General features: G+C 39.3%; 2 protein-coding genes across 2 annotated transcripts; one reads left to right on the forward strand and one right to left on the reverse strand.

Moving 5' to 3' along the window:
* Positions 1-4,125: 4,125 nt before the first annotated feature.
* Positions 4,126-10,421, reverse strand: cryba1l2 (crystallin, beta A1, like 2). Its single transcript, XM_047365622.1, is given in 7 exon segments — positions 4,126-4,284; positions 8,076-8,218; positions 8,316-8,389; positions 8,392-8,456; positions 9,538-9,656; positions 9,740-9,802; positions 10,014-10,421. Coding segments are annotated over 6 exon segments (588 nt in total). The 5' UTR covers positions 9,779-9,802; positions 10,014-10,421; the 3' UTR covers positions 4,126-4,136.
* A 7,670-nt stretch (positions 10,422-18,091) lies between these two features.
* On the forward strand, positions 18,092-23,513 carry crybb1l2 (crystallin, beta B1, like 2). The gene is made up of 6 exons (XM_047364761.1): positions 18,092-18,192; positions 19,240-19,322; positions 19,616-19,734; positions 20,305-20,437; positions 20,531-20,673; positions 22,799-23,513. Exons 2-6 carry the CDS (start codon positions 19,242-19,244, stop codon positions 22,968-22,970), a joined length of 648 nt encoding a protein of 215 aa, XP_047220717.1. The 5' UTR covers positions 18,092-18,192; positions 19,240-19,241; the 3' UTR covers positions 22,971-23,513.
* Positions 23,514-27,200: the final 3,687 nt, after the last annotated feature.

Below are 27,200 nucleotides of genomic sequence, written 5' to 3' on the forward strand. Positions count from 1 at the left end.
TATAAAGACAGTATGGAATAAAAACATTAGAGCAGTTAATTGAAACACTTTTGGAAAACCTGAAAATCCGTTGCTGAAGAACACTTTAAATCAAAATGTAAAGAAATGTGGTATGGCTTAAACTTTCTGCAGAGTGTTGTAGCTCAGTGTTTCCCAAAGTTGGGGCTAGGACCACACAAGGGCTGAATAGCTTAATTTATGTTATAAATCTTAGATAAATAAAATTGTACTAAAAAACAGATGCAAGCTCAACCAGGCATATTCCTCTAGTAGTCAGGGTCACAAGTTTCTTCACTGTTATTCTGTAGGGGAAGACATTCAAATGTTTGGAAGCCACTGACGTAGCTGGCAAAAACCAATCAGAGCTCCAAAATCTGCAGCTCCTTGGCTTCACGGTTGTGCACATGGAGGAATAATTTATTCTTATGTGCTTTTCTCTTGGCTCAAATAACACTTGGTCGAGTTAGTTTTGTCTGAAGTTTTTATTTTCTTTATGCTTGTGTCAAATACTGGGTTTGTTCAGCTTACATCGGATGGGGACATGTATGTGTGCTCTGCGAAGTTGGGGGCTTCACACCTACACAGTTTTTAGCACTGCTGCCTTGTTCCTGCAGCAAGAAGGTCCTGGGTTCGAATCCTGGCCTGGGGTCTTTTTGCATGGAGTTTGCATGTTCTCCCCATGCATGTGTGGGTTCTCACCATGTACTCCCGGCTTCCTCCTAAAGTCCAAAAACATTACTGTTCAGTTAATTATGCACTCCTAATTGCCCTCAGGTACATATGAATATGTGCGTGCATGGTTGTGTGTTTCTGTGTCGCCCTGTGATGGGCTGGCAACCTGTCCAGGTTGTACACCGCCTCTCGCCCAATGAGCGCTGGAGTAGGCACCAGATGCCCCCTGACTCTGCAAGGACAAACTTGTATAGACAACAGATGTGTGCTTTCCTTTATTAGGGTATTTTACTTAAAGGCTTTTTAGAGTTAAGTGGTCACTAACGTCTGCAAAATTGTCAAATGCTGCAGGATCATCTGACTTTTATCTATAACTGGATTACGTTTGAAAACTAGAATTGGAAAGTGTTGAAAGTTATGATTTAAAAAGTGCAGTTTCAGTTTTCCCATGATGCAGAAGCAGCTTTGTGTGGTGCTGAATGATTATCCCTAATACCCACCCTTCTCCCAGAAGAAAGTTTGACCTGTCACAGGAAGAAAATCTCTGGTGGGAGGTAACAATATTAATTAGCAGCTTTGGACTTTCCGGGTCCAGATATTGTTCTTATTTTCTATAATGCCGTCATCACATACTGAGCGGATTGAGCATATTTATTGTTATTCATTATGCCTGATTCTTTCCTGCTGTGACAGGTCAAAACTATGTGGTGTGCAGAAATATCTTGTTAATGACAAGTTGGCATTTTTTTCAGACTCGCTGTTGGTTGTTATAGTGATTTGTTTTTTTCGCCGGATATTTTTCATGTGATTGCTTGGAAGTGCAGGGGCTGTAAATGATGGTTTTGTCCCACTCCAAGTGAGGCCCTGCTTTTGTCTCATTTCAAAAGATTATTTTGAATTGAGTATAAAGAAATAGCCAAATTGTTTGTGTTTGTTTTGTTTTATACGTTGAGATTAGATTTATGGGCACATTTTTATATATACTTTTTACAAAGTGGCCTCCCAACATGAATTTATTCCAAAACAGATGTAATCCTTATTCTCTGACAAACAAATTATCATGCACAGCACATATTTAGTGAACTGGGCAACATACTTATTGCACTGTTCCCTGTAAATTTGAGAGTTGCTGTTGCGTTTCTATATACACAGATGCTTCTTTCCCTGATACTGTACATCCATGCTTGGAACTAAAGCATGAGTTTAAAATGCACAAAACTGATTAGGTTTTAAGATGTGCATTGTGTTTCTATGTCACCCTCTTTAAAATAGACTGGCAATAATTGCCAAACACATGTCTCCAAGAAAACTTTGAAATACAAGCAGAAAAAAGATTAAGACAAACAAAAAAAAGATTTTTTAATTCTTTTTAATATTCAAATACCAAAATCCACATTGCAAAGGCCATTTGACCAAAATGTGCATTCATTGATTTAATTAAAGAGAACAGTGGTTTAGAAGATTGAGCTTCATCTGGGGAGTCCAAGTGGGAGTTTTCTCAGTGGGCGAATGACATCACCAACTTGGGAGTCGCCCCTAGAGAGATGACAGTATAATGAGCTGGATAACATGAAGAAGGGATGAAATGGGCTTGTAAATATGTATGAGTGGGATGAAAAGGGTGGGTGTGATGGAAAGGAATCCTAAACAGGGATAAGGATGATGACAGTGATGAAAGGTGGTCATAAAGAGCGATGAGTAGAATAGGGAGGATAAAGAGGTGGTTGCAAGCAGAGATGAGGACCAAAATGGGTAATTAAAACGGATGAGGAGAATGAGTGGGATGAAAAGGGGTCATGACAAGGGATAAAGAGAGTGATATAAAAAATGGTTAGGAAGAGTGATGGAGAGAGTGGGTGGGATCAGAAGGGTCTCAAACATTGATGACTAGGATGAATGGGAGAAAAAGAAGACGTACAGGTGGGATGAGTTCAATGGGTGATGTGGTGGACCAGACTTAAGCAAGGACAAAAGGTGTTCAAAATTAGGAAAAACTTCAATTTAATACTATCAAAAATAGTTAACAAAAAGGTAAACTTCAATACAAAAATAACTCAGATAATAAATGACATGAGTTTGGGCCCAACTCAGCTGGGGTCAACTGAACAGCAACAAAACTCAAACAAAACTGACCTCCAGACCAAAAACAAAGACTACTTAAATAGGGGTGGAATAACCTAGACTCAAATGGGGAAGGCACAACATAAGAACAAATGAGAAAAATACATACAAACTAATTAACAAACATAAATGACACAAATTAATCTTTAACTTAACACAAATAAGTGAATACTAAAGTGACAAAATAACTAACAACTTTAACAAGTTAAGAAGTAAAGTCCCCCCCCCTCAGTCTTTTGGAATAATGGTATGTTCCTGGCTTCCACCTCCAGCTCGTCTGCATTTGCAGAACCTCAAAGAAAAAAAACAAGTATAAGTAAACCATTCAGACAAATCTTAAAGTGTGCACCCATTAGAAAATATCTGTCTAAATAAAATAACTTAAACTTATGTATAGTGTCATCTGAAACTAATAAATGTAAAACAATGAAACAATACTAACACTTTGTAGTGGTGGTAGAAGCATCCACCACAGGTGACATGACAGTTTGTAAAGGGGATAAGGGCACACAGATGAGGAAAGAAGTGGAGTCGAGGTAAGGAAGAATAAATGAGGTTGTTGAGAAACCTCGGTAGCCCAAAACAAAGTTTTCCACGTGTGTGAGTCCTCTTTACGCAGGATTGCCCAGTGATTAAAGGTGTGGCTCATCATCCGAACCAGAGATAGCACTTTATCAATTCTTTTTAACATAGACTGCCTCAGTAAAAACTAATTATTTTCTACTAGGTAAAAGTACAAGCTGATTAAGAATGAAAAAAACTGGCAAATAAAACTGATTTTGTTCTAGCCATAAAAAATAAAAAAAGATTTGACCTACTTAAAAAAAATAAGTTTTTAGTACATGTGTGTATTCAGGTAATTATACTGAGATGGAGTGAAAGAGTAAAGGTTGTTCTGACATAAAATAAACTGATTAGCAATGAGTTTGTCTTTTAGAGTGTTTAAAAATTAACCCTCTGTAGCAGAGACTGGAAACAATGGCATCACTTTTGCTTGTCTCTGTTACTCATATACAAAATGAAGTAAAAATGCTGTTTAAAGATAATTACCTGTGCAAAAGAAACCATGAATACAACCTAGATGGATCAGAGAAGGTTGTAGCATGTACAAAATACAAATCTTCTAATTTTGCTTCATAATATTATTATATTCATTCATGGACAATTTATACTTATCTAAACAGGTTTAGTTATTCCTGAGATGACATACCTACCTTGGGTCTGCTTGCAGCAATAAAAGCTGCTAATTAGTTTCGCTGGGAGGCAAGATTTTGGACAGTTTGCATTGCAAGAAAAACTCGTTAAACAGATGTTTATGCGTGAATTTGCTGATCTGTGGCTCCTCAATGCCTGATGCGTCTGATGGACTGGATCTTTGGTGTCTGGCAGTGGGAGCCCCAGTTCCTCCAGTGCTGGTAGTCTCCGCTGTGCCTCTCACACTCCATGATGTACTGCTGACCCCTGTAGCCCGGGTACCCGTAGCACACAAAGCTAAGGAGAGGCAGAGCCAAAAAGGGGAAAGATTATAGAGAGAGCAGTCCCAGTCTGCTCAAGCTAAGACTTTTTAATTAGATTGAGCACTAAAATATGTTTTTACCCCTTGATATGATTGCATGAGATGGCTGTTTACCTTGTTTCTATTATGCACAGTGGCTTTTATTGTGTTACAGTTGCAAAAATGTGAAAGAGACAAGGTTCAATCTGGGCATCTTACCTCTCCATCACAAGGCCACAAAACCATCTTGAACAAACATAATGACAGTACAGCATTTTGGTCTGGTCAATGGTCAAAGGTCAGAGCCAATCCTAAGTTATAGAAGTCCCAAGGTAGCTCTTATATGAGTTTTCATATGTGTTTTATGCCTTGTTTCTTTGTTTTGCTTTTCTTTGGAATGTTTTAATTTATCTTTAAATAAATAAAACGGGATTGGGAAGATGTTTATTTCTCTGACATGGTCATTTAGTCTGTAGTTGTGTCTGGTGTACAGCTCCATCTATTCATCCATCCATCCATCCATCCATCCATTTTCTGCACCCATTCACACCTAAGGGCAATTTAGAGAGGCCAATTAACCTTAGTAGAAACTCTCCAAGCAACTTAATAAAAGATCAGTTATTTGTCCAGATTTATTTGTAACAGTAATATGTAGCATGAGTAATGACCCCACCACATACACAAGCAGCAGCAATCACTTCAATTGTAGCATTAAATTCTGATTAAATTCTTATTCTAAAAACAAAAGCCTTTTATATTCAGCATTCAAAACAGTCAGTCAGTCAGTCATTTTCTACCACTTATTCCATAGTGGGTTGCGGGGGAGCTGGTGCCTATCTCCAGGAGTCTATGGGTGAGAGGCGGGCTACACCCTGGACAGGTCACCAGTCCATCACAGGGCAACACACAAACAACCACGCACACTCATTTATACACCTAAGGGCAATTTAGAGAGACCAATTAACCTAACGGGCATGTCTTTGGACTGTGGGAGGAAGCTGGAGTACCCGGTGAGAACATGCAAACTCCATGCAGAAAGACCCCCGGTTGGGAATCGAACCCAGGACCTTCTTGCTGCAAGGCAACAGTGCTACTAACTGCACCACCGTGCAGCCCCGCATTCAAAACATATTTGAGTAAATCAAAAAATTACACCTTTAAGCTTGAATATAAATACATTTTATTGATCTATTATCTGTGTAAGAACTCCGGTGCTCTCGGGGGCCAGCAGGGGGCCTCAAGGAGCGAAATATTTTGCTAATGCTTTTACCTGTTTCTGTCCAAAGTAAAGAATGTGTCCATCTATTAAGCCACATTACCTGAAGGGTGACTATTAACATTATTATCCAATTTAGCAGGTAATAAATACTAAATGTAAAGGAGGTTTTGACCATTTAGGAACCAGAAAAATACAATTTTAAAAAACTAAAAACTGAAAGACTAAGTGTTGTCTCAACTATAAAGGCATATTTTCTGTATCTTTTCCCCTGAGAGGTTGTTGGTTTTGTTGTACCTCGTCAGTTTAGCGCCTGGTAAAAGTTTTTTTTTATTCCCACTTCCACTCTTGAACATGCTTATTGTTCTGTTTGATGAAATGCCAAAGCAAGGTGGCAGATAATGATGAAAATAAAGTTGAAAACTAAGAATTTTGAGCCTAAAAGCAACAATAGCAAAAGCCCTTTAGTACAGATGGCTACTATAATTATTTTCTGAAATCAAGAAATAAAAATAAATAAAAGGTGAGAAATCATTCAACAGATTTTTACTAAGGCAAAATAGATTCAGTCAGCACTTTTTTTTGGGCTTTTTTGAACATTAACCAAACAAACCAAAAAGAAAACAAAAAACAAAAAAAGATACAATAATAATTGCTAAAATAATAATATAGCATAAACACAAATTAACCAATCATTTTACCTACCTTTTACCATTGTCTTTTTAGTACTATACACTATATAATTAAAAGTAAGTTTTTGAGTTTGCAAACCACAGTTTTCATTTAACAAAGTAATTTATCATAGAAGGAATAAAAATAAATAACTCCTCTAACTGAAACAAATGTCTTTAAAATATGGGTTCGTACTTATTTTGTCTAGTTTGGAATAATTTCTGAACACAGTTTGGAAGCAAATTGTTCTAATGTTAAAAAAATAGTTTGAGCAATATGAAAATGTACCAATTCAGCACACTTCAGGGCTGTTTGTTAATAAAAAGTAGCGGGAGCACAATAGTCTACTTCGTTAACAGAAAAATTGGATTTCTGATTTTCTTTATATCTGTCCAAACCTCTGCGCAGTATGAATCTTTTAGCAATTGATTTGATGTGCACAATGAACTCACTGGCCACTTTATTATTTACACCCAGTATCGGGTTGGGTTCTTTTGTGTCCTCAGAACTACTCAATGCAGCATCACATATTGACATGGTATTATCGCACAGCTGTTTCACATTTGTCGACATCAAAGATGTGAATCTCCTGCTAATTCCCGTCCCAAAGGTGTGCTGTTGATTTGAGATGTGGTGACTGTGGAGGTCATTGGAGTACAGAGAAGTCAAAACAGTTTGAGAGGACCTGAGCTTTGTAACATGGTGCATTATCCTGATAGAAGTAGCCATCAGATGATGGGTGCACTGACCTCATAAAGGGACCATTGATACAATGCAGGATTTCATGTTGTTTACCCCAAATTGTGGCTCTAGCATTTGAATGTTGTAGCTGAAATCAAAAATGATTGGCAACATTTATCCAATCTGTAGTTGTCGGGTTTTGGTGAGCCTCTGTGAACTGTAGCCTCAGTTTCCTGTTTTAGGTGACAGGAGCGGCACCTGGTGCTGCTGCTGTAGCCTATCTGATGCAAGGTTTGAGGCGTTGAGCATTCTGAGATGGTTGATGGAGCTAACGCTGCCTTTCCATCTTCTTGAATCTTTATCCCAGGTACCTCTGACATTGACAAGGCATTTTCATCCACACAACGGCCGATAACGAGATAATTTGTCTTTTCTAAACCATCCATTGTAAGTAAGCCCAAGAGATGCTTGTGCATGAACATCTCCTCAGATTAGCAGTTTCAAAAATCACACTTTGCCACCTTCAAAGTCACTTATATTTCTTTTTTCGTCATTCTGATGATAAGCTTGAACTTCAAGTTATTTTCAGTAGCTGTGTTCCCATGTGATGATCTGATTTTTTGTTAACAAAATTGAACAGATGTACCTATTAAAGTGGCTAAAAAGTGTATGTTCATAATGCTTTGGAATATATGTAATGTTGGACTGAACATGTGAACACTGGTCCTTTATTTTAGAACTTGCAGCAGCGGCAAACTGTTTAAACGTAATACCTGGGCTCTTGTTGCTTTCTCATGACACCTGAGCGATCTTTTTCTGTTTACATTTCTACGTGTTTTCCACAATATTTTTTAATTTTCCATTGTTTGCGTTTCTCTTAGCATGAGTATTTCTCTCTCAGATTTAAGACAACTTTGTTATTTTTTTAGTTCTTCAATTTTTTACACTGATGCCTGTTGTCTTGAGTTTTTAGGATGATGAATAACATCTAAAAACACTTTTGTTTCTCATCGCACTGAATGACTAACTTAATGAGTGCTCCTTTTAATGAAAAAAAAGAGCATTTAAGCTTCATTGTTTTAAAAGTGTCTCAGTGATGATGCCTCTGTTTGTTCATTTCCTGCTTGAATTTGTTTGTCCTTTTTCTTTCTTTACCCTGTCTTTTAAAATTGTCTAAAGCTTCTTTACGATAAAAAAGGGGCCGATAGGCTGACTTACGCTCCGCACTGCACATGCATGGAGCCCACCTCACGCATGAACCAGCCCATGGCCTGCAGGGATGGGTAGTCATCGCAGAGCTCGCTGCAGCGGCCCACGAAGTTCTCTCTTTCGAAAATCATCATACGGCTGCTTTGGTGAGACTGTGGAGAGTCAGTTAGCATTAATTGACCTTCAGGCGAGGTGCAAAGCCAAGGCTTCTCATTCATTGGACATGTAATGTTCTGGAGTTATACTCACAGCACAATAAATGGGCCGAAAGGACATGAAGCGCTCAGTGTGGTAGGACAGCGAACCAGCGTAGGCTTCCCAGTTGGGTATTCACCCCTCTCCAGTATGAACTGCTGGCCTTGGAAGTCATGGTGCTCAAAACCTACCCAGCTGCAGATATGAGTGGGGAAAGTGACAGTCTCAGGTATGTTAGTAACAAAGAGGCTAAAATATGTAAACTGCAAACACTTTTTACAACAACCAGGCAGCTGACATCAGACACATAGAATAAAATGTAAATATGAACTTGTTTGATTTGTATTTCACATTTTTTACTCTTGAAATATTTTTATGACTTCAGTGTTCATAAATGGTAGCTTTTCACGAACAAATACAACAATCAATCATTTTTCTTTGAAATACAATAACAAGAGTGGTTATTTTCAAACTATAGTACAAAGTGAGAAGTAGACTTGTCTGAGCTATTGGCAAATCATTTTTTAGCATGAGTATTAAACCAGAGTTTCTCAGTCATTTTTAGCGGCACATTTATTTTTTTGTATGCCTAACTTGATACAGCCTCTTAGTTTGTTGTATGCTGATGTTTCTAGAAAATACACCGGATTTGGAAACAGGTTGCACTGTATTAACAAACACATAGCCTGTTTCTCAGTCTAACCAACAAACCTTTCCTTTTTTAGTTCATTTAGGATTACCAAAATTATTTCTGTTGAATGAATACTAGAATAATGAGAGACAGAATTGTTTTAAACTTTTTTTAAATTCAGAAGGATAGGTAAATTTGGTCCTTAAGCTACTTTGTACCTAATTTGCTGGTAAGCTTAGCATCATCATCCATTTGGAATAAATTAGAATATGTGTTTCAATGAGGATTGTTTGTCAGATTAAGAGTATTTTTTTTGAAAATAACAACCTTTAAGCAGGTATAAAACATACCTATCAAAAAGCCCACATTTCTGTAATAAAAAAAGATTTTTTTTTATTGATGTGATGTAATATTCTAATCTTGTCATAATTAACAAAACAAAAAGGCTTGAAAACATTAGTTTGTGTGAAATTAATCTATATAATGTATTTATCTCACCTCACTCAAATCTCCCCTCTACTGTTTGAGCTGCATGTAGCATGCATGTGGGATGCAGAATCCTCACACATATATAGACACACTCAGACACACAACATCAGTCATCTGTTCACTGGGACCTGCAGGCGTACAGGCTGTGTGACTCACGCTCCACTCTCCACTCGGATGGAGCGGATGTTGTCCATGCCACAGTCGTGAATGTTGCAGCATTCGTAGGTGAACTCCAGACACTTGCCCTGGAAGTGCTCTAGCTCAAACACAGTCACCTATGGGGGAGGAGAACATGGAAAGGACACTGAGCCAGTCCTTTCAACAAGTATTTTCAGTTTAAGTGAAAGTGTGATCTTACTTTAAAGAAAGGGGCTGTGCCCATGCCCGGGAAGAACATGGGTTTTAGACACTCTATTCATGGCTATAAAAAAAAAAAAGAAAATTTCAGGAAAATCACAAGGGAAATTTACTAATTCAATAAAAATAATAAAATAAAAACAAAAAACATTACTAATTAATCAAGAAGCTTTTTTGCACCTTTTCTACTTTTAAGAAAGAAAGAAAGAAAGAAAGAAAGAAAGAAAGAAAACAACAACTCCTGTTGACTATTTATTCGGTAATTTAAATTTTACCTCGCTGTTTTCCTCGGCGTCCTCACTCAACAAATCCTTTTGTCTCAACCTGGAGCTTCTGTTTTATACCGGCGGACACGCGCCGTGCTCGTGCAACGCGCGCGAGCTGTTGCTGGTTAATGAGCGCAAAGGTGAGTCCAGCACGTGTGTTAAAATAAGACCAACTGCTTCCGGCTAAATCCTTCAAAATAAAAGTTCTACATCATCCGCTGACCCACCTGATGCTGTAATGCAGTAAAAGTACACTTCAAATAACACTTTATAAATTCTTGTTTCATTTCTGTTGAACTATTAGTAACATTAATATGAAAATTACTAATGTATCTTACAAAAAAATAACAAATATGCCAGACAAAATTAATTCCTCAAAATTTGTTAAATTTTAATTAATTCCTTTTTATTTTGGAATTGACTTTTGTTGAAAATGGCAAACTCTCTTCTTTCAGACTTTCACGTTTATTCGTATATGTATTTATTTATGTATTCTTTTTTTTTTTAATGGAATAAAAAGGAGAACATTTGCTTCAAAAACATGCTTTTGGGAAATATTTTTTTAGATTGCGAGAGAGTTCATCTAACTAACAGTGACCAACTTGACGCAGGTTGGGAAAAGAGGCGCTTCTGCGTTAATATTTGTGCGTAAAGTAAAAGAAGGGGTTGGGCGCACACAAACGCGGTGGGATACCGTTCAGCGCTCCCGTCCCATCCACCTCTGTGTCTCTGTGTCTTTGTTAACCCCGAGCGCCCTGTCGACTCAGCAGATCATATAGAGAGGACTCGCAGACTTGCGGCTGAAGAATGCCGGCGCTGTTTTGGTTTAATCGTATAGGTCAGCAGTGCCATCGTATATAGAGGAACAATGGATGAGGACTATAGGCAGAGAATGCGCAGGATTTTGAAATACCATCAGGGGTTACTGCGATAACGATGGTGCCCCTAAGGGGAATATTTAGATAATGGCTATTATACTTAATAAATATATAACCAATGCTGTGGTTCCAATCATTATTATAATTTGTTTTGGATTACAATATTTTAAGGACAACAGTGCCAACTTTTTATTAGATCATTAGATCACACCTAGACACGACATAAACCTTGTTTTTGGATTATACATTCTCACTGGGAATGCTCTACTTTCTTTAATATACCTTTTTCTTTATTTAGTTACAGCTGAATTCCCACCAGATTATACTGTTTGTAGAAACTGCTGTTAATATGCATTTATGAAAGTTTTCCCCAAAAGCTTTCCTGTTCGTTTGTTTTCAGGCTTGTAGGGGTTTTGCATAGATGCTGCCCTGGGCAAGCCCCTTCTGCACCAAATCTACAATAAACAATATTGGGACAACTAAATTGAGATGGGAAATGATTTAAACCTGTTTTTAGTAGAAATTACAATATTAGTCTTTTTGTTTTCATAAATAGGTTTCATAAATCTAACCAGTGTTTTAAAGAATCTGTAATCAGAGAAAAATATGAAGGGAAGGTTTGACCTGCCTGTATTATTCTATTATTATTATCGTGCTTCTCTCATTGAAGGCTATGTTGACCCTAAAAAAATTCGTACTCGTACTCGTCGTCTTCCGCTTCATCCAGCCTCCTCCCGGTGGTATGTGCTTGGAACACCACCCGAGGACGGAGTCCAGGAGGCATCCGGTATAGATGCCTGAACCATGTGGAGGAGCAGCGGCTCTACTCCGAGCTCCTCACCCTATCTCTAAGGGAATGCCTGGCTACCCTTCGGAGGAAGCTCATTTCAGCCGATTGTATCTGGGATCTCGTTCTTTTGGTCATGACCCAAAGTTCATGGCCATAGGTGAGGGTAGGAACGTAGATCGATTGGTAAATCAAGAGCTTCGCTTTTTGGCTCAGCTCTCTTTTCACCACAATGGACCGGCACAGCGTCCCCATTACTGCGGCAGCCGCAGCGATCCGTCTGTCAATCTCCCGCTCCATTTTCCCCTCACTCGTGGACAAGACCCCAAGATACTTGAACTCCTCCACTTGAGGCAGGAACTCCCCTCCAAACTGAAGAGGACAAGCCACCCTTTTCCGGTCGAGAACCATGGCCTCTGAATTGAAGGAGCTGATCTTCATCCCAGCTGCTTCACACTCGGCTGTGAACCACCCCAGTGCATGCTGTAGGTCTTGGCTAGAGGGGGCCAGCAGGACCACGTCATCTGCAAAAAGAAGAGACGAAATCCACTGGTCCCCAAACCAGACCCCTCTCTGTCCCTTGGCTGCACCAAGAAATCCTGTCCATTAAAGTTATGAACAAGACCGGTGTGTGCAACATGCACCGGCAACAGGTCCCCAGCAACCCATCCCCACTGAATACAATGTTGGCGAAGCACTGCTTCCCCCTCCCGAGGCGCTGGACCGTTTGCCAGAAACGCTTCGAGGCCAACCGGTAGTCCGTCGCCATGGCCTCACCAAACTCCTCCCAGGCCCGAGTTTTTGCCCCTGTCACCGCCCGGGCCGCGGCATGCTTGGCCTCATGCTACCTGTCAGCCGCCTTAGGAGTCCCACAAGCCAACCACAGGCGATAGGACTCCTTCTTCAGCTTGACAGCATCCCTTACTGCCGGTGTCCACCACCGAGTTCGGCGATTGCCGTCGCGACAATAGATGCGGAGAACATGGTCCACTTGGAGTCTGTGTCTCCACCCTCCCCAGAAATCTGGTCAGAGCTTTCTCGGAGGTGGGAGATGAATACATCCCTGGCGGATGGCTTCGCCAGACATTCCCAGCAGACCCTCACAATGTGCTTGGGTTCTGCTTTTGTGCTTCTCTCATTGAAGGTTGTGTTGACTCTAAAAAAATATTAAAACATTTTGTTTTTTTGTGTTTTTGCCAAAAGAAGACTGGTTGCATGCGTCTCAAAATACTATGTGGTCATTGTCAAATAGTCTAGTTCAACTGTGACAAGGGTTGGAGCTGAAGAAAAACTTTTTAGAATCACTGAAAACAGTCAAACAACCTTTTAATTTTCAACCAAATAGGAATCTGTAATCAGACACCAACTTCAATAGCCAGCTGTGGTGCACAGATTCATTTTCTTACAGTGCTTACACTTTACATAAGTAAAGGGGGCACACCCTCTCTATTGATTAAAAACAAACATGAGCAGTAGAAAACTTGTCAAAACAAATAACTTTATTCAAATGCTCATTTTACCCTCTGATACCATGGTGCTCTGGGTGAGCAGCCATATTACCCATGTTAAAAATTGCCATTGGATATGTTCCTTTCCATGTCTGGAATTTAGAAATATGAAAATAAAGGTGAATGAATGAAAGAAAATACAATGCAGTTGAAAATGCTACCAACAAAAAAGTTTCCAATTGTTTAAAATCCTGGGGCATGGAGTGTTTTGAATAGAGAGAAGACGAGAAGTCCACTAACTTCACTTTCACAAACCTCAGCAACTTTGCCTCTATAAAGGATCTGTGGCAAAAATCAGAATGCTCTCTCCAAACTGTTTTGAATCACTAATAAGTGGCCTTGCATCCATTTGAAATATTCCTTTTAAAATTTTTTTTTGTCCAGTAAGATAATCGTTTTTTTGTTTACAACAATAGGCTGCCTCGCTCTGTGTGTTATCATCCATATATGGTAGTGCCTTTTTGTTTTACAAAGGCCATTTCAATGTCAAAAAGAACATTTTACAATGATCAGATATCACATATCTGCTTTGAAAAATCAGGGGAAAGGTCAATTGTAAAAGGTGTGTTTAGTTGTGCATTCAGGTATGCAGTTACACTGCCTTAAGTAATGACAAGCTTTGTTGCCATTATTATTGTACAATCTAAGGCTGTCTGTTAACCTTTTACCCTCCTGGCCCTGCTCTAACATAAAAGAGAGTGATATAACAGTATAACTATGTAGTTTTATTTAGATTGTATGCTGCACAGACTGACATGTGTGTGTAGTTTCTAATTTTGAGCTGCAGAAATACAACTTATGCAACATGATAAATCTCTGTCATGACAAATTTACATAGTTGTATTGAACCCTATGGTGCAACAAATGGTTTGATGACGTGAAGGACAAACAGACTGATGAGGTTAACTGGGGTTTGATGAATGAGGGGTGGAAATTAAGTTACAGCAGACTGGGCTTTAAAAGAGTCAGATGAGTCAAACACACCACCGCTTGGCTGGAGGAGAACAAAAACAGAGATAAATGTTGGTATGTGTTTTAAGATTTTTACTATGAACCTTTTTTACATCTTCGTTTATTATTGCAATCATTGTTGCTTGCTTTGTTATATTTATGTAATGTCTTGCAGCACTGCCCTTTATCCAACACAGATTTCTCCTATGCAAGGCTATTAAAGATCCCTTGAGCTTGAATTAATCAGCTTTCAACACAGCCTTCCAAGTGGGAAAATAAAGTAGTTTGGTAATAGGCAGTGAATACAAAATGAGCGGAAAACCGGAGCAAAAATAGGTAACAAAAATATATTATAATCAAGACCATTTCTTCAGGGGCTGCACGGTGGTGCAGTTGGTAACACTGTTGCCTTGCAGCAAGAAGGTCCTGGGTTCAATTCCCAGCTGGGGGTCTTTCTGCATGGAGTTTGCATGTTCTCCCTGTGCATGCGTGGGTTCTCACCGGGTACTCCGGCTTCCTCCCACAGTCCAAAGACATGCCTGTTAGGTTAATTGGTCACTCTAAATTGCCCTTAGGTGTATGAATGAGTGTGTGGATGGTTGTTTGTGTGTTGCCCTGCGATGGACTGGCGACCTGTCCAGGGTGTACCCTGCCTCTCGCCCATAGACTGCTGGAGATAGGCACCAGCTTCCCTGCGACCCACTATGGAATAAGTGGTAGAAACTGACTGACTGACCATTTCTTCAGATTAATTTTTTATTTCAGGGTGTGAATCATGTCAATGTCAATGCTTTATTGACTCATTTAGAAAAATATGTGTGTTTAATACCCAATTCTGTGCATCACATGTCAATGTCAATTTTATTTATATAACCCATTTAAAAACAACATCTGAACCTGAGAGACATAACATTCTGGATCCATAGAGGTTAACATGATGTTGGCCCATCCTTTGCACAAGTTTTCAACAACATTCTTTCAGAAAAGCATTTGTGAAGTCAGATACTGATGTTGGACAAGAAAGTCTGGCTGTAATTATTCTCCTGACAACTGCCAAATCTAGGCATGTCAACTGGAATGCCAGAGAGGCAAGATTTGTCCCCGCAGAAAAAACACGTCTCTACAGCTCCAATGGCAGTGTGCTCTACACCAATGGTAATGCATGCTCTGGATGCAGTGCGGCTCAGGCGCGAAAACCCATTCCATGAAGTTCTCTACGCACTGTACATCAGCTAATCTGAAGGCCATGTGAAGTTAGAGGTGTGTAAGTTGATGACTTCTGAGCATGATGCATTTCCGCATGCGAACCTGTGGTTTTAGATGGCCTACCACTTTTTGGCTGAGTTTCTGTCATTCCAAATTGCTTCCACTATTCAGCAGGTGTCATCCTATCACTGTATCCGCTCCTCAGGGCGACTCATTCTTTCACAAATGTTTGTTCAAACAGTCTGCAAGCCTGGGTGCTGGATTTTATGCATGTGTGGCCAAATAAGGGATTGAACTGCCTGAACTCAGTCATCTGGATACTTTTGTCAATAATGAAAGTTTTCAGAAAAAAATAATGTTTACGTGTTCACTACTTATTTTCCATGCCATGCGATTGATGAACTAGATGTTTTTATAGCTGAGCCAATGGTCAGTGCCAAAACTGGAATTGTGCTCCATTTAACTCAGTTGTAATGCTGCATTGCAAAAGTATTGACAAAACCTTGGACTGTCCCACATTGTGTTATGTTACAACCACAAATGTCAATATATTTCACTGAAGTTTTGTGACAGACCAGTGCAAGGTAGCACAAAATTGTTAAGTGGAAGGAAAATGATGCATGATTTTCAATATTCTTCACAATAAATGGCCCTGAAAAGAAATATCTCCTCTATTGTGAAAAAATGTTTTATAAAGTAATTCTAATTCTGCTATTTTTATTTAATTAGTCTCTCTGCAGTGGCAAAGGATGTGCAGTGTTTGATTCATATTTTCCCCACTTCTACCTCTTGGTTCTCACTGTCTCTCACTTGTGGTTTTGATCAAATTCAAAGCACAGAAAGTAGGCCCGCCAGTGAATGCGACTGAGCTTTACGTCAACCCCTGGCATCTCAGCTGGAGCACAGCTGTGGCCTCAGCTTTCTTTCTATCTTCATGTGATGCTGCACGTCACATGACTTTGCCTGCAAGCTCATGTTTCATCTCATGACCTGTCTGATTCCCCCATGCTTTGTATAAGGTAAGCCACTCATGGATGTTTCTTTTGCAGCCCACACCCAGTGCAATATTATCCTCACCCACACTGGAAGGAAAAGACAGAGGACTTTTAATTTAATGGCCCTCTCCTACAGTGTTCATGACAGAGATTTAGATTAGTCTTTGTCCTTGCATTCACAGAACCCCTTTGCTCACCCAAAGGAACGATAAGTTTATTGCTTCTCCCAGTTTATTGCTTCTCTCGTTATTGTTTTAGCCAACATTTCTTTATTACAGTGCTGAAAGGAGCAGAAGGGAATATTTTTGTGAGGAGCCTCACTATGAAACTGGTCTACCTGCCTGCTATTACACTGCTAACACGGTGCTTATAGTTGACTGTATAGTCCCTTTGTGAATTTAATGGAACAAAAGCATTTAGTTCTGGCAACAAACATAGAGGGTTGTTCCATCTTTGTCAGCTCACCAGTTTGGTCCGATTTTTGAATATATAAAGTGAGATTATAAAAATATATGAGGCAAACCTGGAAGAAACCCTATTATGCCCCTTTCCCAGTGGCTCGATTTGGCCCTACTCGACTCCACTCGGCTCGCTTTGCGAGCGTTTCCATTACTGTTTTCTCCGTACCGGTACCTACTGTTAGAGACTGATAAAGACTTGAGACTAGGGTGGAGGCTCACCTTCCAGCAGGACAGCAACCCCAATCAAAGCCAGAGCTACAATATAATGGTTTAGATGAAAACATTTAATGTATTAGAACAGTGTAGTCAACGTTCAAACATAAATCAAAATAAGAGTATTTCTTAAGACCTAAAAATTGATGTTTACATATGATCTCCATCCAGTCTGACTGAGTTTGAGCTATAAACTCAAACAAGTATGGGCAAAATGCCTCTATCTAGATGTGCAAAGCTGGCTTTACCAATAGACTTGCAGCTATACTCGTAGCAAAATACGATTATACAGAAAATACAAATAAAGGCATGCCACAATTTTCAGTATGTCATGTGTAAAAAAAAAAGGTGTTTAATTTCTTTCTTTATTTTCAGTTGATCTACCAACGAAAAAAATCCCCTAAAAATAATTTGACGTTTGTGGTTTTATTGTAGAAACGTTATGGAGAAATGAGAAATGTCATATACCTTTTGAAAGGTATATGACGTAAATACTTACACCTAAGACCTCCTATACAGGTATAATTAAAAACCCAGCATCTCGTGAGTGTTTTGCTCTCGGTAGCAACTAGCACTGCTGCAGCTGCAGGAAGACAAATCTCTAACAGCAAGTGGACATTGTTATTTATTTAGCTACTGCTCACAACAGAAAAAAACACAATACACAAAAGGTTCTTAATGCCAATTGGCTGTAGTTGTCATTGTGGCTGATGTGTCACTACTTCAGTCATTTTAAAAGAAAGGAACATGCTGAATAAATAATTTAGATAAAACATTGTTTTGCACTTATTCACTAATTTTTATTGTTGGTTTTCTTTGAGTGATATGGGCCCTGATGTGGCGTTTTCAGCCAGTTTCTTACTTTATATTTACAGCACATTCTGTCAAAAGTGAAGTCTTTATTTAAATTGTTTGTCTTTCATTAAGTCCTCTATAACTATCAAAAAGTGTCTTTCAATTGGTCATATTTCTTCCGTGTATATTTTTCTTTTATTTCAGCTGGTATCCACTGTCTCTCTGTGTCTTTGATGATGGGGTATTTCTATTCTGTGGGGGCTGTGAGCTCAGCGAGTTTGTTTCTGTCTGCATAATCCCCTCACTCCGGACGCCAGCGTATAAAAGCTACAACGGGCCCCGAGTCCTCCCACATGGGCCACCAGTCCACCCCTTTACACACACACTGCCACAGGTAAGACAGTGATCAACATACAGAAAAGAGAAGAAGGAAGATAGATTCCAGATATTTATACTGATCGGTAAAGTCTGTTAAAGTTGGGAGTAAGAATTTGTCCAGTAGTATTAGTCAAAACATTGAGGCTTGCTCATAAAGAATATGACAGGTTTTAAAATCCATTTCTGTGCTGGTGCATGATAAGAAAAGACTGTAGAGTTTTTGGTAGCCAGTGAACAGATTCATACTTTTAAATTGAATTTGTTTCGAGTAATTTTCTGCATCTTGTTATGTGTTTTGTGATTGTTTATTGTTTGACTTGATAAAAAAACATTGATTTTTTTTTAGCTCTAACTTGTGATGAACAAGTGTGGCAAAGTTTGAACAGACAGAGGGATGTTTTTATGCCATCTGTGGAAAACAGCTCAGGCTTTGCTTTGCATTGTTTTTTGGTTCTGTTTTGCAAGTTAAATATTTGCTGAAGATGGGTTCAGGTGACTGAGCTTTTATCAGTCACGTTTGCTTTTTTATTTTTACAAAAAGTAGAGAAAGCAAAAAATGGGATATCAAAATGTGTCAGACAGAATAATAGCAACAACTCTTATGAATTTTATTTTTATAAAGCATTGAGAAAAGAGAGAAATATAAACAATAAAATAAAGCAAAGCAAAAATGACATTTTGATTTAATTTCCATTTCTGAACAGAAGCGGGATGAAGCTTACACTCATTAGGTTCTATCCCTTCTAAATAAGACAACAGTTATTATATTCTTAAAAAATAATGTTAATGTTAACATTTTTGCTCTAAACACAAAATCAGGAAAAATATTTAAATAACAAAGTGGTCTCTGCTACCAAAATTGACTAAATGTTGTAGAAAAATTAAACAAATTAAATTGTTTTAATTGCTTCTATCTGTCTGGGACATGAAGCTTTGAAAATGATTTTTAGAAAAACCTTCTGGTGGTTTGTTTTCTGGGTGTTTTGTCAGAAGTTGGTTAACTCTTAATTGGTTAAAACTACAGTTTGATACTAAACGCAGCTTCTCTTCTTCTGCTTTAAAGTCATGTCTGCTGGAGGAGAGAAACCCAAGTCCCAGCCTGATGGGAAGGCAGCTCAGAACAAGATGGGCATGATGTCCTACAAGGTACAATGATGCACGCACACACATACAGCAGACTTTCAAACATCTGCTCTACTCTATCATGTCATTTTTGTTAAACGGTGATAAGCAGCTGCCCTAACATTTTACCCTTTGAGCTCTAACCTGCCACCACGACCTGCTGGTTTTTAAAGCTTTCTAAGAGAAATACTTCAGGAAGTCTGTTAGTGGTTTCCAGAACAACATGGGCTTCATAACAATTTCTACCATTTACTCCTTTGGAAAGTCTTCTTCACCTCAGTTTAGCCAACTTCTTTCTCTTTCCTTTACTTTCACAGATGTGCATGTACAACCAGGAGAACTTCCAGGGCCGCTGCGTTGAGATCATGGCCGAGTGTGTGAACGTGTGTGACATGGGAATGGACAGGGTGCGCTCCCTGCGTGTCGAATGTGGGCCGTAAGTACAGTGATATCCACGCGCACACGCGTTTAAGTACCATACCCAGAAGCCCCACTCTTGTGGGCAAACAGCAGGTGATTTCACAGATGTGCCTCTCCATTATGTGACATTTTTACAATTTGCATTTTAGGCAGTCAGGGGAGGCTTTTATCCGGAGCGATTTGCAGAGAGTGCATCAGGAGTGTGAACTTTAGTTTCTGAGATAGTATCTGACTTTGATCAGAGCTGGGCAGCAACTTCCCTGCTTATATAAAAACCAAGAAACAGCACTTACAGTGTGAGTACAATAAAAGAACTAAACAAGAAAACAGATAACAGAATAAAGAGCAACATTATTATTTATTTTTCCACTAAGTCCCTAAAGAAGCATCAGAGGCCAAGATATGTTAACAGTTAGTTTTGAGAAGGAGTCAACAAGCAGAAGAATGGGATCAAAGGCTAAGCAGAGCTCTCATGAAGGGTAATCAATGCTGCTCTCTGAATATAACTACTGAAAGGCTCCCATAATAAGAATCAATGTTAATCTAGCCTCTGCAACTTCCTTACTGCATTTTTTCCTTTCCTCAGATTTGTGGGCTTTGAGCAGATGAACTTCTGTGGTGAAATGTTCATCCTGGAAAAGGGCGAGTACCCCCGTTGGGATTCATGGAGCAACTGCCAGAAGAATGATTACCTTCTGTCTTTCAGGCCTGTACGGATGGTAAGCTCTGCTATGCTCTCAGTCATTAATAAAGCTTGCTCTCTTCCAATTTTTTTCCACATTACTTTCTTTTCTTCATCAAACACATTGCAGGATCCTGAGAAGCACAAAATCTGCTTATATGAGGTTGGAGAATACAAAGGTCGCAAGATGGAGATCATGGACGATGACGTTCCAAGCCTGCCTGCCTATGGTTTCACCGACAGAGTGGGAAGCATCCTGGTCAGCTGTGGAACGTGAGTATCTTAAAGTTTTTTTGCGTTTGTGAAAGTGCTTGCTTTGACGTAGCCCCATGTTTCCAACCATAGACAGTTCAAAAGTAATACTTTATGCCTGCATGTTTGCTACCTTTGGTTTAACAAACAAGTTGTTTTTCTGAGTTTGTTAAATAGCTTTTAAAATATAATATGTTTGATATTATGTAAAAAGCAACAGGAACCATCCTATGTTTGACATAAACATAGTCAGAGGAAGCTGAGGCTAGTTATATGGAAATTGTATTATCCATGGAGGCATAATGGCTATTCATCCCGACTGCTGCAGAGCTAAAGTTACAGGTGCTGACCATTTTTTGCTGTTAAAATCTTCTGCAGTTTTATTTGAACTGAAACAGTCGGGTACAAAAAGAACTTTGGTTCCCCTCCAGAGGATGTATTGTCAGACTGGCAAAGGAGCAAATTGATCTGCAATTATTTTAGCAGGTTCCAGGAAGGCTGAACATGTTAAAACAAGGTTGCTACAAAGTGGCTCTCTATAAATCTGTTGCTTTTAACCTTTGTTTGTCATGCTGGATTTGGAAATGTCGACAGGCTTTTTAAACTATGTACAGCTAACCATGCAAATCATTCTAATTGCTACTGGGATTTTTGGAAATTGATGAAAAAAAGTATGTGGTTGTCATGGAAAACAAACAAAAAAAAACCAACTAGTTTTTTCCTAAGCTTTCTATGTAAAAACTCTGCTCATTGTCTTTCCAAGCCACTGTGCTGGACCTAAAGAGCCACATGTCTCTCCAGAGCCATAAGCTGCAGACCCCTGTTAAATAAAGAACCCCCTCTTAGAAAAAGGTTAGACACTCCTCCAAGTCAATGAATATGCTTCTAACTGGTATAAAAAGAAGGGGGCTGCACGGTGGTGCAGTTGGTAGCACTGTTGCCTTGCAGCAAGAAGGTCCTGGGTTCAATTCCCGGCTGGGGGTCTTTCTGCATGGAGTTTACATGTTCTCCCCATGCATGCATGGGTTCTCTGCAGGTACTCCAGCTTCCTCCCACAGTCCAAAGACATGCCTGTTAGGTTAATTGGTCACTCTAAATTGCCCTTAGGTGTATGAATGTTTGTGTGTTGCCCTGCGATGGACTGGCGACCTGTCCAGGGTGTACCCCACCTCTCGCCCATAGACTGCTGGAGATAGGCACCAGCTCCCCCACGACCCACTATGGAATAAGCAGTAGAAAATGACTGACTGACTGGTATGAAAAGAGGTGGTATGAAAAATGGCTAAATCTGGTAACTATATTACCAGGATTACAAAAGTGTTGCTGCGACCCTCCTCTTTTTACGTCACAGCATCATCTATTGTGAATTTGATATTCACAGCATGAGGTGGAACATGCATGAAGTGTAAACTGCACAAGTCTCACCTTCATGGCTTGAGATCTTATTTAACTTAACTAAGAAGTACATCTAAGCAGTGCTTTACACACTGCTTTGTATGCCCGACTAAGGCTACCTCACAGACTGTTCTGCATTTGCATCTTCTAGTCGTTAGATCATACATATTTCATACATAAAAACATTGCACTCTGCATCTCAAACTACTGCATCAAAAAAAGTCAGTCCTTCGCGCTGCTGCATGTGTCAGACAGTTTTCACATCTGTGACGTCATTCTCATACAGACAGAAACAGCTTTCTAATCACCAACTCCGAGCTGTCTAGGAGAGAGGCAGAGCAGAATTAGAGACTTTTTCATCAGCAGCTTGCTGAGGTTGTCGTGGACGTCAGCAGCTCAGCGTTCCCGGCTGTGTGCACAGAGGTGTTGCTGCAAACAAAGCTCATTCTCTGCTCTGATTTGTTTTTTAGTGCTCTGAACTATTTGAAACAAACAGTTGGGTGGCAGACTCTGTGTCTGAAAGCCTGACAGCATGACAAATAGATCAATGATTTTTATCTGAGAGATGTTTATCTGCCCTGACTTCTCTGCATCTGTCTCTTACAACATATTTTATACACATTTCTCACCTATCTCTCACTCATATTTCATCCTTCTGTTTGCTCTGACTTGTAAGCAAAATGTATTAATTGAATCGCTTTAACAGCACCTTTGAAACTCTTTACAACATGCTTCCTCTTTCCCTCCCCAGCTGGGTGGGGTACCAGTTCCCTGGGTACCGTGGCAGCCAGTACTTGCTGGAAAAGGGTGACTACAGGCATTTCAATGAGTTCGGCGCTCGCTGCCCCCAGATGCAGTCCGTCAGGCGCATCCGCGACATGCAGTGGCACCCACACGGCTGCTACACCATGTCCTCCAAGTGAAATTCGGTGAGGGCAAGGAAGAGAGGGAGCAGGGGAGAGGTTGAGGTCTGGGGAGGTGAAGGAGAGAAGGGAAAGAAGGAGAAGAGGAAAGAGAGGGTATAGTGCTGTCTCCTCCATCCCTAAACCTCTTGGTGGTTCGAGGTGCAGGATAGAGGGAATACAGTAAGTAGTTATTTCTAGTTCAGCAACCAATGGAGAGTCACAGGAAGTTGTAGAGGAGATAATTACAAGAACCACTGAGACTATATCTGGTTTGAAAAGCACTCTCTCTGCTTTGTTCTTCCTCTTTCGCTGTCTCTGTCATCTCTTGGCTTCCCCACTTCCTCTCTTCTCCATCCCTCTTTCTCACCCCTCATGCTCCACATTTCACCCACGTCAGCCCTCACCCAACCTATCAGAGCCTGGATAAAGGAGGGCAGGATTATGGATTTGTTTGTGTGATGGACAAAGCAAGAACGAGGAGATCAAGTAGGAAATGATATGAATATCCACTGTGCTCACATCCTGCTGCCACATTAGCCCAATAAAGCTACTCTCATCCTGCTCGTTTTGATTTGTCTTATTTAATTAATGTGCTATAGGCATGTATTTACTCAATGAGACAATGGACACCTAGGAACAAGTCAACCACTTTGGACTATCTTTTCATCATACCATTCTTTAATCTCCTTTTTCAGTCTATTATAGTGATCAATAAACCCCAAACATTTTATGTTGGTGTCAAAACAAATCTAGCAATGTTTCATTATTTATGTCTACATTTTGGTGCCTAACTCAAACAAGCCAACATAATCCAGTCTTAGGTCTTCATCAGCCTCTATCAGGTCTTCTTCCAGCTTAGACCTGTATTCAGCTACATCCGTCTATTTATATGCCCTGACCAGGTCTCTTGTCCCTGCTGAAAGACACCCCCACTGCATGATGCTACCACCACCATGTTCCACAGCAGGAATCCAGGGTAGTGTGTAAGTTTTCTGCATAGTGTTTTGTGTGTAGACTAAACATATTAGATTTTCTATGTTACCTGACCAGAGCACATTCTCCTACATCTGCCCTCTACTTGGCTTTCAGCAAACTGCAAATAGGACATCTAATGTTACCTATACAACAGCTTTCTTTTTGCTACTCTTTTATAAAAGCTAGATTTCTGGAGTACTCAGCTGCTAGTTGTCCTGTTAATAGAGTCATCCACTGGAGCTATAGATCTCTGCATCTCCTCCAGAGCTCCCATAAGTCTCTTGCCTACTTCTCTGATTAAAGTTCTTCCTGTCATGTATCCTTTAGATTTTCAGGTGATGAAATAGACAGCTCTGCAAAGATTATGATTTTGTTCTAGAACCCAAACCCGCCTTAAACGTCTCCACAACTTTATCCCAGACATTTCTGCTGTGTTCCTTGGTCTTTATGAAGCAGGTTTGTCCCCAATGTTTCCTAACAGAACTGTGGGGTCTTCACAGAACAGCTGTATTAAATCTAACGTTGATGTTTCCATGACTGAAAATATTGAAGTAGTTTTCTTTCCTAAATCTAAATTTTCATGCATACATTTTACTTCATGTAATTACTTATTTTGGGTGCATAAACTATCTTACTGCACCCATTAAAAAAACCTTATACCGGTTTCACACTGTTGTACTACACAAAGCATCTTTCAGTTCATTGTTTGATTTGCTGCCAATTACCTGTTTAAATTTGCTCTCAATTTGGTGAGCAGACACCTGAATCCATTGGTGAGTGAATGGGTGCTCGTTAGTGAGTGCAACTGGGTGAATGTGGCTCTAGTGTAGGGGCACAGGTGTATAAAATCAAGCACCTAGGCATGCAGGCTGCTTTTACAAACATTTGTGAAAGAATGGGTCACTCTCAAGAGGTCAGTAAATTACAAAGAGGTACATGTTAGGATACCACCTGTGCAATTACTCCAGTGGTGAAATGCCCTCTCAAATATTTCACAGTTAATTGTATGATTACAACAAAATAGAAACAAATGGCAGCAACAGCATCTAGTGAAGTGGTAGACCACATAAAATCAAAACGAAGTGCATCGTGTGCAGAGGTCATTATCTTTCTGTAGTCAGTAGCTAAAGACATTCAAAGTTCTTGTTTGCTTCAGACTGGCTCAAGAACGTGTGTAGAGACCTTCATGGAATAGGTTTTCATGGCCAAGCAGCTGCATATAGGCCTTACAAGACCAAGTGCAAAGCTATTTTTCAATAGTTGGGCTTGGCCCCTGTGTTCCAGTAAAAGGAGCATTAAAATACAGACTAAAACATTTAATAAATGTCATGCTGCCAACTTTGTGAGAACAGTTTAGGGACAGCCCTTTCCTGTTCAAACATGACTGTGCACAAAGCAAAGACCATAAACACACTTGACTGGGCTGCACAAAGTACTGACCTTAACCTGATCAAATGGATTTGAGATTAATTACACTGGAGACTGCGAGGCAAGCCATCTTGTCCAAAATCAGTGCCTGACTTCATAAATACTCCTCTTGAAGAATGGTAAAACATTCCTCTAAGCACACTTTAAAACCTCGTAAAAAGCCTTCCTAGGAGAGTTGTAACTGGAGAAGGTGGGCCAACATCATATTAAATCCTATGGATTAACAATGTGATGCCACTCAAGTTCATATGTGAGTGAAGGCAGACAAGCAAATACTTTAGCCAAAATAGTGTACTTGTTATCCTTAATTACAGTGAGATTTGGTTCAAGAAGTATAATCAGAAATTTGACAAATATTTGCAACCTTACTCTTCTAAAATGTTGTTTACATTTGCTGGACATACTCTGTTTAAATGTTAAATGACTAGATTATTTGAGTTGCTCTAATAAGATGCAGGGTTGATTTCCAAAATCATGTCTTCATTCTTTCTGATATTAATTCCTGTAATGAACCTGACATAGTTACTGTATGCTGGTTCATAGTAGGGCCAAATATTTTCTCAGAGGAGAGTAGTGATTAGGAAAATGCTGGAATCTTCTACATGTCTTACCTTGGCTGAGTAGTCATCACATTTCACTATTAAAAGCAAATAAAATGGATGATTAAACATATAATGGCACTTCTTTTCAACCAGTTTAATTAGATTTTTAAAAATCTAATCACACCGCAACAAATGTAGTGCAATCATATTTAAAGTGACTCGTGTTTTTAACTGCACAAAACTGAATTTATTTCTTGCACAGCTTCTCCAAAATTAAATAAATAAATGAAACATTATGAAATAAGTACCTACATCAATAAATAATAGATAAATATGTAATGTCACAATCAAATTGTGAAATAATTGAATGCCCTTTCAATTTTCGGCTCATAATGAAATATATTTCGTTTTCCTTTGAAAACAGCTTTGGCGCTGGTGGTGTAAGGGTTAAGTTAAGTGCGTTACCACATATAGGCTATAGTCCTCAAAGCGGCCATCTGGGGTTCGAGTCCTGGCCCTGGCGACCTTTGCTAAATGTCTCCCTCTCTCTTTGCCCCTCTTTCCTGTCTACCTTCAATAAAAAAATAAAGGCCTCTATTGCTGTAAATATATATATATATATAAAAACAGCTTTATAATGATAAAGAATGTTCATATAAAGTTTTTACCAAAGAATTGAAATTATTGCTGAGACTATTTTTATGTAATTCTTTTTTATGTAATAGGGTATACACAATGGTGTCATCCATGCTAACATTCTGGAGAGCAATTATCATCCCGATCATTTGAAAGATGTCATCCAAACAACTCAAAATGGCATCATATGATAAATGATTTCCCTCAATTTGATCTGCTAAGGTAACCAGAGCTGAATGAAGTTAAAGAAACTTCACCATCCTTCTTAAACCTTGAGCTGGCGCAGTAGCTGCTCAGCAAGCAGGCACCCAAGAAACTAATCTCTATGCAAGGCTCAGCCAATGAGGATGCAGGTCCAGCCCGTTGATGCTGATTGGCCCCACAGTCATTCAGTTGTAAAGGGATATTATGAAATAAATGGCCATGGGGAAAAAATCACCCTTATAAAATAAAAGCTGGCTTTTTGAAATAAAAGCTGACTTTCAAAAATTACATTTTGAAATAAAAATCACATTAAAAAATGACATGGAATTACGTAAACATAACTTCAACAATAATTTCAATTATTCGGTAAAACGTTTATATGAAAGTTCTTTAATTTCTTAATGCTGTTTTTCAATGGAGAATGAAATACTCTATATTTCATAATAATGAGCTGGGAAATGAA

The sequence above is a fragment of the Girardinichthys multiradiatus genome, chromosome 5 (genome assembly GCF_021462225.1).
Source record: "Girardinichthys multiradiatus isolate DD_20200921_A chromosome 5, DD_fGirMul_XY1, whole genome shotgun sequence".
NCBI classification, from domain to species: Eukaryota; Metazoa; Chordata; class Actinopteri; order Cyprinodontiformes; family Goodeidae; genus Girardinichthys; species Girardinichthys multiradiatus.